At 34.6% G+C, this 14,904-nt stretch overlaps 1 protein-coding gene across 1 annotated transcript; it reads right to left on the bottom strand.

Annotated features, from left to right (window-relative positions):
• Nucleotides 1–946: 946 nt before the first annotated feature.
• Nucleotides 947–14,844, bottom strand: LOC149738490 (intraflagellar transport protein 140 homolog). Its single transcript, XM_089875021.1, has 34 exons — nt 14,823–14,844; nt 14,471–14,717; nt 13,999–14,223; nt 13,334–13,473; nt 13,023–13,165; nt 12,775–12,899; nt 12,566–12,705; nt 11,920–12,026; nt 11,033–11,175; nt 10,586–10,760; nt 10,160–10,263; nt 9,769–9,841; nt 9,191–9,303; nt 8,962–9,089; nt 8,611–8,728; nt 8,196–8,332; nt 7,526–7,718; nt 7,316–7,447; nt 7,015–7,071; nt 6,810–6,955; nt 6,335–6,512; nt 6,198–6,281; nt 5,853–5,959; nt 5,523–5,618; nt 4,958–5,090; nt 4,664–4,807; nt 4,302–4,430; nt 3,836–4,018; nt 3,523–3,626; nt 2,732–2,828; nt 2,341–2,553; nt 2,071–2,237; nt 1,752–1,893; nt 947–1,349 (listed from the first exon to the last, which is right to left on the bottom strand). The coding sequence occupies exons 2-34, from the start codon at nt 14,615–14,617 to the stop codon at nt 1,125–1,127; spliced, it is 4,548 nt and encodes a 1,515-aa protein (XP_089731147.1). The 5' UTR covers nt 14,618–14,717; nt 14,823–14,844; the 3' UTR covers nt 947–1,124.
• Between the last annotated feature and the right edge of the window lie 60 nt (nt 14,845–14,904).

The following is a 14,904-nucleotide window of genomic DNA, read 5'->3' as shown; positions in this document are numbered from 1 at the left end:
TAAATTCCAGTGGTCATCGTAATACACACGAAGCGACTGAACGATATTGCAACCCATATCGACAGTATCCTTATACATCTTTGAGCAAGCGGCAAATACATCATCGTCGTTAATTTCAACCGAATCCTGATTTTTCCAACACGTCGTTATGCCACCAATTGTACCTCTTCGGGAGATGCCATTTCTTCTTCGCCATTTCCGCGTGCCGTTTTGAACCGGTAGCTGGTTTATGTATTTATTTGTATTTTGCAAATATTCAGAACTGTTTGTTGCACCTGACATGCAACTAATTCTTACAAAGTTACTGCAGAGTTGATCAGAACCTAAAATACGTTCCATCTTGGAAAAATTACTTTATACTTTTTGTCGGTGCCGCACGCCTATCTATAAACCAGCCTTTTTTTATTTTTCTACTTGCGGGTCTTCGATAATTGCAATTTGACTATCTCCCGTAATTCATAGGTGACAACGAAAACAACAGCTCTTTTATAGGCGATTTTACTTTTTTCTTTGTAGGGTGGCCTGATGTATTCGAATAATATATTTGTACCGGGCGCTATTGCGCATGCGCCATGACGCTGCTGCAGGGTTATGGAACAATTACAGTACAAGGTCTTTTAAATACGAAAATGGCGTGAAAATAGTTCCCACGCAAAATATTACTGAACACATTTTGCAGCGTTTTAAGGTACATTTGTCTTGTACTGTTGGCGTCACTATGTATAATTCTAATATATACATAGGACATCATGCTGTAACGATAATTACCAGTAATCAAACAAACATCCAAATAACTTCATTGTTACACTTACCTTTGCTAGAGTTAGTATTTTTCTATTTTGGTTAGCGCGCCTGTCTCTACATTCATTCATTCTCTCGTTTCTACGCTTATATACATATATACGTATATATACTCCTAATTAGTTCTATACTAATTTTCATCACCGAAAGCGCAATTTAATTTATTCTACAAAATATATTGACAAAATATTTAGTAACAAAATAACAACAACAAATGTTTCCAAAAGCGTTTTTTAAACTGCACTATGCAGTTAAAAAACATACATTTTTTTGGCGCATCGTATAAAAAAAATATATCGACGATTACAAAAGCAGCAACGAAATTATCTGTAACCAAATCCTCCCCCATCGTACAACTCCTCAGTCACCTCGTCTTCGCTGTCTTCGTTTCCTTTCATTTTGTCCGCATCACCATTACCAATCCCCGCACCCCGACCAAGCGGAACTCCCACAGCCCGATGTACAGTTTCAATGGTTTTCATGTTTACGAAGTACGACAGAGTGACGGTTGGCAATCGGGTACGTAGTTCTTGCATGTAGTGATACGCCTATGTGCACGGATTTTCATTAATGGGGATACGGTGGAAATGTAAGTCATGTTCAACACAGAAACTGTTGTGCTTGACCTGTGTTTGAGAGAAGGTCTCAAAACACCAAATCACCTACAAAACCTGGCATATTTGGCGTAACAAAACTCGCCTGCTGTAATAAGTATAACTTTGGAGTTTTAATTACACAACAACAAAAATCGAAGCTGAAAAAAATAAGTAATATCTTAAGTCTAATGGAGCTCTTCCATTTTTTTTATTATTTTTGTAACAATGTTTCACGTCCTTCAGGTCGCTGTCATACAGACTACAAAAGTCAAAGCAAACGGTTCGAAAAACAATACACTCTCATAAGAGCTCATAAAATGCCGGCAGCAATTAGCCGCATATTTATTTAACTACCTTGTCGTTGTTGTCTTGTGAAGCACAATACTCAATAAGCAACCCATACACATCACCATAACGAACGGAAGATTCCAAGTCAGGTTCATTAATTAAAGCATGACATTGTTTTATTCCTTCTTGTGGGTCACTGTCGAACAACCTGTTGTAAAAAGCGTCAGGAATTTATATGAACGGGAATTTTATCTAAAAATTGAGAACACTGTAAGGAAATTGGTCAAATAATAATCAGGTGTTTGTAATTGCTGTCAATGAAAGACACTCACTATATGTTTAGGTTACGTGATAGACAAAGCAATTACCAATGCATACAATATACCTTCGTGTCTGTATAAACTTTTTCACGAGCGCTATTCGTGCTTTTAGTTCAGTGATCTTTATTTCTTGCTGTTGCTTGTTCGCCATCTTTGCCTTAGTAAGGCATTTAAAAGCCTCAGTAAGGGCCCCCATGGCTTTCTCGTAATTCTGGTACTCGTCAATTTCAACCTGGCACAAATTGCAGATTAAATAAACCCATGACAGTTAAAAGAATGAAAATAAGATTAACATAGCAGATATTTACGTCACAGTGGATTAAAAGATTAAGTACCTGCGCACACGCATCGTAAAATCCTGCTAATGAATCGAGGGCTCGGCCTTTTGTATAGAAACTAATGATGTTCTTCATTATTTCAGGATCTTTGCGCCAATCCAGTGACTGCAGGTAGTTGGCAGCCATTACGTAGAGATTTCGCAATCGTGATACACCAGCAAAGAAAATTATCTTTTCAGTATCACCTGATTTTAACAACGCTCGCATTGCCTGTTGTAACGAGGTTATTTTAGTTGCAGGCGACATCACATTGTGCATTTTTTTATTTAAACACAACAAATGATTATTTAACTCTTTGGTTACGGTAACAAAACTTGTAGCACATACAGACGATAAATAACAATAAAACTTATTATTTTGGAATCACCAAAAACTAAATGTGTTGTACCTTTTCCTTATCTCCGGCCTGCGTGTATTTCTTACATGCCAGGTGATATTCACCTTGATTCATGCAGCAGCTTGCTAGTTTTGCCAACAACCGTTCCCTGTAGGTGTGAAAAACATAAACAGGGGTGCGCAATATTAGGTATTGTAGCATATTCAACTAACGTATAAGAGGGTGGGGGAAGACGGGACACTTTTAGCACATAATGTTCAAATCCTCTAATGTGTTTTAAACAATTAACAACGGTCTATGAGAGTGGTGAGGGTACAGTAAAATATTTCTTTGAATGTTTATTGTTTACTACCAAATGGGACGAGAAAATAGAATGAAAGGTGTCCCATCTTCCCCCACCATGACCACATTGTATATAAATAACACTTCTACCAGTTGTCCCAATCGTGGCCAGACACGAATTTAGAAAGAATGAAACCGAGGTCGTAACACACAGGTGGAAACGACATTCGTAACACACAGGTGGCTTCATTCACTTACCCTGTGTATAACTTCGTTTATTTTTTTATGGTAATTTTTTTTTAATCAGAACAATTTAACCACTGGGTTGGAGCAATGACTCTCGTGCCCCAGGGCACACGCCACGCATTGGTAATAATATCAAGCGTTGAGCAATGAACACCCTATCATTACGATGCAAGAACGAGCAACACCAGAATAATATGAATACTGAATCCCGCATTTAAATTTGAATAGAAAAGGATTTAAAACATTCTGTCGTGGGTTTCCCGAAACAAAGTAACAGTTTTTTTAAGGAAAAAAATTCAATAAAAAATTCTCACCGTTGGTGTTGGTCCATGTAGTCTTTTGGTACAGTTAACTTCTCAACCAACTCTTCGTTCAAACGAACATCATTATTGGAACAAATAGAAATCGCTTCAGCATACTGAAACGTTAGGACTTCTTTGTTAAAAATTAGACTAAGAATGCAAAAAATAAAACAATAACAAATTATGATACTCATTGTTGTTTATAATAAAATATTCTATAAGGATGAGAGGCTATGAAGTGGCAAACTAAGCGACCTGCGGTTTGGGCCAGAGTTTTCTGTTTATGCCAACATATTTATAGTCCGGTATATTGTCTTATATTCACCTTTTTAACAACGACAAGCATAGAGACGGCTCGTTCATGTTGACCATGTTCGGTGAAAAATTCTGCACATCTTTCTAATAAAACTGGGTCAGCACTGTCGTCTAAATCTTGTGAAATAAGTTCCAGGGCACCAAATTGTTTGCTTTCAAACGCTAGTTCTAATGCACGCGAAAAGTTGCCAGCCTGTAAAAGTTTAAATATCCTTAAATTAAATTTGTTATTTCTTTTTTGTACCAGAACTCACCAAGTAACTAAAAGGAAAAGATAAGGTTTCTACATTTTATACTAAAGTGACTCACTCCTCAAAACAAATGAGACGTATAAGCACAAAACCTAAACAATAAGAGTTCGATTTAAAGCCCTATCTGTATGGTCCAATCGAGTGCATGTTATAACTAAAATCTGGACTGTACTCAAAAATTATAGGCCACAAACTACAGAACAGTGGTAGGTAAGAATCCTGCACCTTATGGTAAAGCATAACCGCCTTATCCAGTGTGTCAGGTCGTTCCTCATAATGCCTGGCAGCTTCTATCATGTCATTAGGTGTGCTTAGCAATGCAAGGTTCATAAGCTGGTCTTCGAACCCATGCTCCTGGTGATTGTAAAATAAATATTAGTGAAACATAATGGTAAAGATGTACGTTATGAGAACCTGCAAGACCTTAGTAAGCAATTGTCATTTGAACCAATTTTTGAGTCCATTTTCATTAAGTTTACATGGGTATATAAAAATATCAATTCTTAAAAATATTAAAAAGCAATTTAGAAAACTACATTCACAAGTTAAGAATTGAAAACAAAAAACAGCATACACATCTGTCATACTTTGCATATTCTGATGGCATTTCCATAAGCCATGGCTCTCGTAAAGAAATGGATTGCTTGTTTAATATCATCGTTGTTTTCAAATTGTCTAGCAAGATGGTAACAAGCTGCACGGTCCCCTGTTTCATTTGCCACCTCAGCAGCCTAGGGAAGTAGAAGGTAATGTTTTATTTAAAAATCTTTTAATTTCTGGAGAAAAAAATTTAAAAAAAGAAAATATTTTGTATTTTTTGTGCTTTGCTTTTTATATAAAATCTGATTACATAAAACTTCAATGCATATTCAAATTTTTACCTTTTCTGGATTCCCACAGTAACAGAAGACTCTAACCAGAGATAATGGGTCAGCAGCTTGTTGGTAAAACTTAAGTGCGGTGTCCATCTCACCTGTGGATTCCATATATTGTGCCCACCACTTGCGAAGTTTCCTATGTAAGGTATGTTAAAGCGAGAAATAAACATGCTACTTGGACAATTTAAATCAGAGCAACTTCAAAAGTAATAACAGACTGCCTAGTTTACTTTATCCTCGCATGGCCGGAAATGACTGTCGTTATAACACGGGTGTTGATATACCTTAAGCCAGCTTACGAGTTACCATATATGTTACTTTGTGGGTGTTTATACCATTTAACACTGATTCAATTTTGTGAATAAAATTATTTATTTTTTTGTTAAACCAGACAACCTATGTGTGAATACTGGGTCGTAGTAATAAATATCAAGTATCTTGCTAAGAATAAACCATCTAAGGCATTAAGTAGTTATTGTTATTAGGTCAAATTTAAACAAATAAACCAGTATTTAATTTGGAAGTTGCATTTCACTTTCCCTAAATAAAACTTTCATATAATTCTCACCTGTCCTTTGTTTTCATAATGTAAGCTTCCAACATCTCTGTTTCATCAAACAACATACGTGGGACTTCAAAATATTGAGTGCCAGATTTTTCATAACTAAACAAAAATATTTTAGAACACCACATACAAAAAATTGTACACAACTAAAAAACAATCTACTTTTTTAAAACAATCTAGAATTTTTAAAAACAATTTATAATCTATTAAAAAACAATCTGTTTTTTGATTTGTTTTTGCCGCCGTTCTTTATAAAACCCAAGTTAAATGCGTTGCTTTACATTTTAGATAAATAATTTGCATATAAACACCAGCTAATCAAGACACACATACTTAGGTATTGCACCAGCAATATCTCCACAAGCTTCCAAATGTTTCGCGTATTTATAAAAAGTTGTCCGAAGATGAATTCGATCTGACAACTCAGCAGTTTCTAAAGCCTGATACAAAATGAAGTTAACTTAACTGGATTATTGTGGTTTTATTTAGTTTTTCCTGAATAATACATTGTTATCTGCAAGGTTTTAAGATACAATATTAGGCATTCCCATAAGGAATAGTTTTTATTCTATGAGAGTGGGGTCTACGCCGAGGCACGCCATAGGACCTGAGATTTAGGTCATGGTTGGCCCATTACCTTAATTTGTAACATACACAACCCAACCAACCCCAGCTCACCTTCCCCCACTGTGCAGTAGATTGGTAGAACACGTTAAGCAAATCATAACGTTGACAATTCTTATACAAACGCTCAGCTTCATCCTACACCAAATAAAATCAATTTTCCAACCTAAACTTTACAAAATTAAACTAACGTTCATTCCAAGTTCGAGTGCGAGTCGTGCAACTCGTGCATCGAGTTCCGGCTCCTTCTCGGCCTCCCTCATCGCCCTTGCTCCTCTCGCATGCCCCATATTGGCGAGACACACCTTCGCAACATCCAACCTCCTCGTCTTCACACACATCTTCGCCATGCTCTCCCACACAGCAGCCCTTACAACAACAAAACCGGAGGAGTCAAAGATAAGACAAAACCAAAGAAGACTCTTATTAAATGTGACATAGATGTTCTTAATGCAATATCAACAAAGTATTCAAGCCACCATTGTGCCATTCCTGCTCATGACAAATATATTTACATTTGTCATAAAATATTTTTGAGTCTGCTACTTATTAGGAGTTTATTTTTCATTCTTTATTCCAATTTTAAAGATTAATTACGTTTCAATTTAAATAAGAGCCACTACAATATTAGCATGACAGCTCATCATAGTTGCTTCATTTTCTCACCCCTTAATCAGCTTGATTGACTTGAAAGCTTCATCCATGTCTCCAATTGTGAGGTAATAACTAAAATTAAGCATGGCCGCTTGTGACGCTTCATCGCTTTCATCCAATCCCACGAAGTCACGCATCGTTTGTCGCAAGATTGATGACTAATAAACAAAGTATAACGAATAATATCCGATACCACTTAAAGTCAACAGCCTTCTACCTGTTCTGAAACATATTCTGAAGATTTATCTTCCGCTGCTGACACCAACACGGATGTCTGTATGATCAATATCGGTAAGCAAAAGAAAACAGAATTTTGATTGTACCACACTTTAATTTTTTTTTTTTTTTCCCTTTTTTTTCCCTTTGAAGCATTATTTGCATTTATATTAATTTTTTTATATTCTATTAAAGTAAGGCTCACAGTGTGACATATATCACATAGATTAGGGGTCAAAAAAGAACAAAAACACCTAAGAAGACAAGGTGGTTTGCCTTTCACAGTTGTCTACACGACTCACAGATTTAGAAAAGTAGAAATTCGGAACACGGAGCCCAATAAGTTGATCATATTGTGCTTTCCTTGCATAGAAATCTTGTAGCAGCAACCCATGGTCTTGTGTGCTGAACAATGATATAACCAACACTTCAGCCTGTGGTAGAAAAATATAACATTAAGGTTTGTTTTTTTTAAAAAAGCACTTGTAATTTTTAAATAAATATTAAAATACCGGTAAAGGGCGATTTATACTGGATTCTGAGCTCAAAATAGACATAGTAGATTTACGATCGGCTTCAATGATTTCGTTTCGTGCTGCATCAGTGATTCTCGCTTCGCACGACAACAATCTGCTCTCTATCGCATCCCAGTGGACACTGATGGGGTAGCGACCTGCGATTTCTGCAGCTGCATCAGCTTTGCTCCTGTAATAAACGACAAACATATCAGAAAAGTCTTTTTTTAACCAAACAGCTACTACTATAACGAAGTTGACCTTCGACCTTGGTGGCCTGCCTCTGTAGTGGGAGGGCACCTTGGCACAACTTGTGACTATTCTTTTTGAAGTAACCGTACTATTTTAAATTTTTTTAACAAAACCATGGGGTGACTTGTCAAAATATGGCTAAACTCATAGTTATCAAACATAGGAAACTTCATAGGTTAATGCAATATGTTGTTTTAAAAATTGGGAAAAATGTCACCCCAAACACTCAAAGCATTACACCTATGGTGCACTCCAAACATGTGTGGGCATTTAACAGAGACAATTTACTTGTTCCCATCATAATTAAGACAGCCCATTATAGAAAAAAATAATAACCTGTTTAAATCATCTATGTTGATGGATGAATACAAATACCTACCAACACTAAAATGTGATGAAATACAATTTCACTTACTGTTCAATATCTGTCTTAGGACCAGAGTCATTTTCAAAATCATCGTTTTCATTTGTTCCTGTGGAAAAATCGAAAAACTCCAATCTGTCACGTTCGCAGTCGTATACAAAAACTCGAAAATCTGGAACTCCATTTACCTAAAGTGTGCAAGGTGTTAAATATGAAGACAATAAAAAAACATTTACCAAAACCAACCAGCAAACAAAGTCAATGATATATGAATAAATAAACCACTATAATTGAATTATTGATTAATATGCACCACTATGTAATTTCAACTCATATTGTTAAAATCGAATGTGCAGATGAGGGTGTTACACTGTTACATAAAGGTTTACGAGGGGCATTTTATGTAATTATGTACTAAAAGGGTATTGAACAGTTTGAATAAAAAAGTAACAAAATATTTTCTTACATGTTTGTAAGTGAAGGCCACTTTACTTCCGACACAATTAACCGACATTTGGTTGAAGGAACCAAAACCTTGTAATAAATCTCTCAGTTGCTTTGTGTTGCTGTGAGCTTTTGCTTCTCTAAAGTAAAACAATGTAGAATGTATTATAAGGTAATTTGCATATATGCAAATAGATTAATTTGTAGAAGAATATTTTATATGGGCCATTGCCCCGCTCCTTTACACACATTGTGTAGCTTTACAAAAGCACAAAATTATAGCAATATGATTGTTAAGGAGCATATTCCAAATCAATACTGAAAATGCATTAATTGGTTTAATAATTCTAATTTGTGTTCTGTACAACTTTACCTTCTAGTCAAATCATAAATCTTTATACAACCAGTAGAAGTTCCCACCACTATGAAGTTACCATTTACTGACATCATATCAACCCCTCCTTCATTTTCCTGCATACTGAGAAGCTGTTTCACCGTTCCCTGCAGGTGACAATTTATTTAAATTTAAATTTAAAACCATCCAAGAAAAAGTTTATTTGTTCCAGAACAAGAAATTTAATTTTCAGAAAAAAAATGTGCACCTGAAAATTTCTGACTTGTATTTTCGGTCGATCTTTTGGGTCTTTTGGTTGTTCCACTGAAAACAAACTTTGATCGTGCAAAGCGTTGATTGAGGATTCACATTCAAAGCTCCCTGTTTAAATGTTAAGTTGACTAGGTGTACTTTGTTAACAAATCTAACTTAATTATCCTAGTATGATTGATCGGGTAACTTCAGAAATTGCAACATGGATGTTCTATAAGGGGTTGCTTTATGTGGCTGGCAATATGGTCAATACATTATTCACTAGGAATTACTACTAAATTGTAGCTTTTGCCATTAAGTATCTTATCTAGGTCACAAATGCTAACAATGGTAGCTGTATCAAGCTTTGAACTCCGTATCTTCTGGTTACAAAGCAAGTGCTATAACCACTGCTTAATGGTAGCAAGCAATAAAAGTAAGATATTAAACGAACCATTAAGACAACATATATATCTGTATGTATCATATGCTTTGTATATATTATTAAATAGGGAAGATGGGTTTAAACACACACATAAAACATGCTTTTATGAAGAAAAAAGTAAAATTGATGTATCTTCATTACAAACATACCTTTAAAAATACCAGCGCTGGATGTAATTTCATACATAGATACTTGCTTGCCATTCCATACAGCTATATGTTCCTGTTTAACATACAATAAGACATTTTACAAGATCATATTATTACGATAAAACTGGTTAAAAAGTCACAGGCTAAATTGACATGGCATCACAATATAATTAAAATCTCTTTATTCTATTATTTATGAGTGTCGAGTGATTCCCAAAAGACTCCATCTGACTATATCTGCAACTCGTGCTCACAGCAACACAGGACAAACTTCCGCAGAATGTTTATCCTTGCTTGGGCAGTAAGTCACCACTTTATTTATATATCAAAAAAAAAAAAAACTTATATAGACCTATAAATAATAAGCTTATTAATTATATCCAAGACTTACAGAAGCTGCAGCTATTCCATTATATGGTATTGTAGTTTCAAATTCAATGTGACCACTTGGTCGATTTAATGGCTGGTTCAAGTGTTGAGGTGATAGGCCTAATCCTGAGCAAAATTAGGAAAGATTACTTCAATTTATAATTTTATACGGAAACTGGACAGTTCAGTCAAAAACAGCGCTAACAATAAAATATATAAAAACATGTGTACTGTCAAGAAACTTTCAACCTTTAAATATAAACAAATAAAATCTATATTTGTAAATGGCAATAGAATATTTTTTTAAGTATATAGTCAATTACCACACTATTTTGTTTTAGGTATATCCACAATTACCACAACCCCACTTACCCATACTTTGCGCCCACAATTATTGCCTATTTTCTCACCCATCTTTGTTTATACACTTAAAAATTTAGACAATTACCTATAAGTGTAGATTCCTTCTCCGGTTTTCTTCCAATAAAATCCACAGCAACACTACGTGGACCAGACTGTATGGCAACCATGGTTGAGGAGAGACACCACTTCATCTTCTGCTCTGTGAGAAGAAGTGCTCCCTCCCCTCCTCCTACTGCTAACACTGGATGGTTGGGACACCACTGGCAAAATATTAATTGATTTGTTTTTATTTTTTTAATATGTTTTTTATATCATTGTATTACTGTAAACCTAAAATCTAATTCGACTGTAAAGTATATACATAAAAAATACATTTTGAAAAATTAAAATAATTTTACATTCACAAAAAAAATAATTTTACATTCACAAATGCCAAGCATTGAAATTTGCGATAATTGTATTACCAATGCAAACAACCATAAATTTTAATCAGACAAAAAAAATCCAAAAAAATTTCATAACAGCTATACACCTTCAAACTATTGCAGGGAATTTCAAGCGAAATGGCTGACTGAAGCTTCCATCTGTCTTCAGCTTCAACTTTGGAATCTTTTCCGATCGCCACAGAATTCCACATCGCGATACGACCTTCACTTGTACCAGCAGATAAAACGCCTGTTTGGGTGAAAAGTTAGCACACCATTATAACATGTTTTGAACAAGCAACTAGAATGGTGGGTTGGTTATTTCAAGTTGTTCATTTGGATGGTAAAAAAGGTAAAATAATCACTAATCAGTTCCATGTTTGATGTTTCTGCTTTAATCAACATATTTGTTTAGACTAGACTACTTTAGATTCCTAATATATACAAATTTAAACTTTAAATTCATGACACAGCAAAAAGTACATGACAATAATGCATATATATTTAACTGCCGTGTAACAATGTGGTTTCTCCGCAATAAATTATTTAAGAAGTGATTTTATGTGAGGTGCGGCAGTGAAAAACCAGTATGTGAACCAACTTTCATGATAGATAGATATCGTGATTAAAACCTTGATTTTAATGTTAACATTATAATAATTTTTTTTCCTATATGGTTGTTTGAAGTAGAATAAACAAATTGTTTGGTGGAAAAAAAATAAACTAAAAAAATATGATTGAAACACTTAAGAGTAAAAAGGCACTAACATGATAAATGATTTATCAAAATATAATTACTTGGCCGCTTAACAATGTTACTAACTAAATATAAATTTGGAGAACACTAGATTGCAATATCAGAATATACAAAAATATACACCCTTAAAATACGTTAATTGTTAAAAACCTGGTCAGGAAATATGTGATTCGGAGGCTAACTGTATACCATCTTACCCCACAGTACTAAATATATCACACCAACAAGCTTATCTACCTTTGCCCGGAAGATAAGAAACATTATTGATGGACTCTCCTTTCTCAAATCCCATATTTTCATCCAAGAGCAAAGCAAAGTTATCTCCATTTACTAAATCCCATAAACTAAATTAAAAGTAAAAATTTAATGTGTTATACGGTATATACCTTGGTTATACCTTGTAAATTTATTGAACATATTTCCATAACTGAAAAGTTTTAAAATTAAAAAAACATATTTCGTAACCAGTAATATCTTTCAGATTTGTTTTTTTCAGATAAAAAAGTAGGACATGTTAAAATTAAATAAGGTGGTTAAAGACAAGGCTGTTAAACAGTCGTTTTTATATAGTAGGGTGGGGGAAGAAAGAACACCATTAGCAAATAATATCCCAATATCTTAATCGCGTTAAAACAAATAACAACGGTCTGTTATAGTGTTGAGGATACCGTTTCATAATTCTTTAAATGTTCTTTGTTTACTGAAAAATAGGGCGTGAAAATACAATGAAAAGGTGTCCCATCTTCCCCCACCCTACTATATATTTATATTGCAAAGGGTAACATTGTTTAGTGCATATAACCCATTTTTTTTCTTATTCTTGTAAACAATTTTAGCCTTAATGTAATCACAATGACAAAATATCAACTTTATGTAAATTTACCGCAAAGATTGGTCAGAGGTTGCCACAGCAAGGAGATGTCCGCCTGCCCAAGCTAATTTAGCTTTACCTTCCTGACCACTGAACTTAACACTCTCCATTTGTTCAGTTGAACCATCAGACATTACTTTCATCTTTATTACCTGTGGGATAGGCACAAAAAGATGGTTACACAGTTTATGAAAACAACACAATTTGGAAAACATATTTACCTGCAGATCAGTAGAAATCGCGACTAAAAAATCCTTTTCTTTGTTGAATAACAACTGTTGAATGGGATTGTCCAATTTTAAACATTCATTGTTTAATCCTTTTTCATCAATGTATTGAATACCACCTGAATTATATTTTCATGATACATAACTTTTACCTCCAAATAAGCAAGCTTAACATTGAATGAACTGTTTGTTTAAATATAAAATAAATAGATTTTTGTGATAAGTTACACATTAGACCATACCGTTTGATAATCCAACATAAAACGTGACACCTTCAGTGCGCGTGGGGCGTGAATTAATTCTGTTGGCGGACTTTTTCATATCAGCAAACATGTCGAGTGCTGTTTCATCTCCACTCACTGCAGCTCTTGCCAAGTAAGCAATGCTTTAAAGAATAATGCTTGATTTGAAACAAAATGTAGTGCAAACATAATTTTAAAAAGACAGATCCGAAAAAATTTCTATGGAGGTACACACTGCAAGATACATCATAAAATTTTAGACTATTTTTTTTACTAAAGGACAAGATTGAAAACTTCCAAAAATAAAATACTTAATATCATGATCTGATGTAGTTTCCAACCCTTGTTTCACCACACAATCAACCACAGAAGCTCCAAGATCATGTCGGCATAAAGGATTGTGTTGGACTCGACCACGTGCATCAGCTTTCCACACAGCGAAGACACCTTCCTAAACCAATGTAAATATGAACAGAAACATTAATTAGTATAATATGATTATCTAGCAAAGTAATTCAAGAACAAAAACAACCCAAAAAGTATATATATATTTATTTAGTTTGCATAGACACATTTCGTCAGGGTGATTGCTTGTTTTGCTTTTTCTATAGATGCTGTCTGTTCCCAATGAACACTGACGTGATCATAATTATTCAGTAAGTTATAGTGCGAAAACAGCTAATGCGAAACCTACAGTAATTGTTAAGAACCCCCTCAAAATTAATTACCAGGACATTTTTTTACTAAACAGCTTATGTTTTAAACTGACTAACATTTTAGTGTGAACAAATTGATTTATGTTGGTAAAATTAATGTCCTCCCTTAAATAAAAAAAGGTTTAAATTTCTGATTCCAAAAAAGATTTCTAGGGGATTTAGTAATTAACAGTCTATTCCATAATGTGCATCCTTAATTACCATAGGGTAAAATTATAAAAGTTGAGCAGTGTTTATCAGTTAGATCTACCATTACAGACCTTGTCTCCAGTGGCAAGGCGAGTGCCATTACTGGACCAAGTAATAGTGGAAAGAGCTTTCATGTGAAGACTTGGTATTTCATGCAATTCCTTCTCCTGGTCGTTCCACACAAGAACTTCTCCGTTTTCCCAACCCACTGCTAAAAGTTTTCTGGTTGGATGCCATGCAGCAGTTGTTGGGGGTGTGGATCTGTGCATGAGAGGAGTCTTGCTTTCTTTCACACCCTGCATAAAAGTATTTTAAGTAAACATAGTTTATTTAGGTTCAGTGTGATGGTAGCCCATACTGGAAAGAATGGCCTGCATGAAGTTTGGGCGTGCCAAAAATACGTGTGCTTTGTTAGAAGTAAATCCATACTGCAATATTGAAACTTAATCAAAAAGTCCAAAAAATATTAATAAATATTCTTCGCGCCAAAACAATCGTTCCAACTGGACAGGTACCAATGACCACAATGGAGCAAAACCTTACCTGTTTATCATATAAATTCACTGCACCACTGTCATCTTCAACCAATGAGGTACACACTGCTAATGCAGCATGCTGCTCATGCCAGGCAAGGCACTTCACCACCGATCCTGGTGAACTTTCCAAGAGGCAGTCAAAATATAAAGCCATTATAAAAGGTACTTTGTTTAAATGCAGTTATTCGCAAAACGATTATAAAAAGAGAACTTCGTCATCAACGAAAGATAATCCAATTACACAATGCAGAAATCTGTAACAGTTAAAGTCATTTGTCTCATAATAATATCAACAAACATAGACTTACATAAACTAGGTTACCTATTTAGGTAAATGTCTTAAAGATAAATTAACTTACAAACGAAAGTTTGACGAAGTTGGTAGAAGCTTGGAATGTTGTCATTTTATTTCAAGCTGTTCGTAGCGAAGTTTTATTCTTT

Source organism: Ciona robusta, chromosome 3 (assembly GCF_009617815.1).
Source record: "Ciona robusta chromosome 3, ASM961781v2".
In the NCBI taxonomy this organism is placed as follows: Eukaryota; Metazoa; Chordata; class Ascidiacea; order Phlebobranchia; family Cionidae; genus Ciona; species Ciona robusta.
Note: the sequence above shows the minus strand (reverse complement) of the source record. Positions and strands in the feature narration are given on the sequence as shown.

Bases quoted from the DNA above. Each gene is read 5' to 3' on its own strand.
- LOC149738490 (XM_089875021.1), bottom strand. From the start codon at position 14,617: ATGGCTTTATATTTTGACTGCCTCTTGGAAAGTTCACCAGGATCGGTG. The intron at 12,027-12,565 runs GTAAATTTACAT...CTTTTAATTTAG, and splicing joins ACCTCTGACCAATCTTTGCG to TTTATGGGATTTAGTAAATG. The intron at 6,513-6,809 runs GTGAGAAAATGA...TGTTGTTGTAAG, and splicing joins TCAATCAAGCTGATTAAGGG to GGCTGCTGTGTGGGAGAGCA.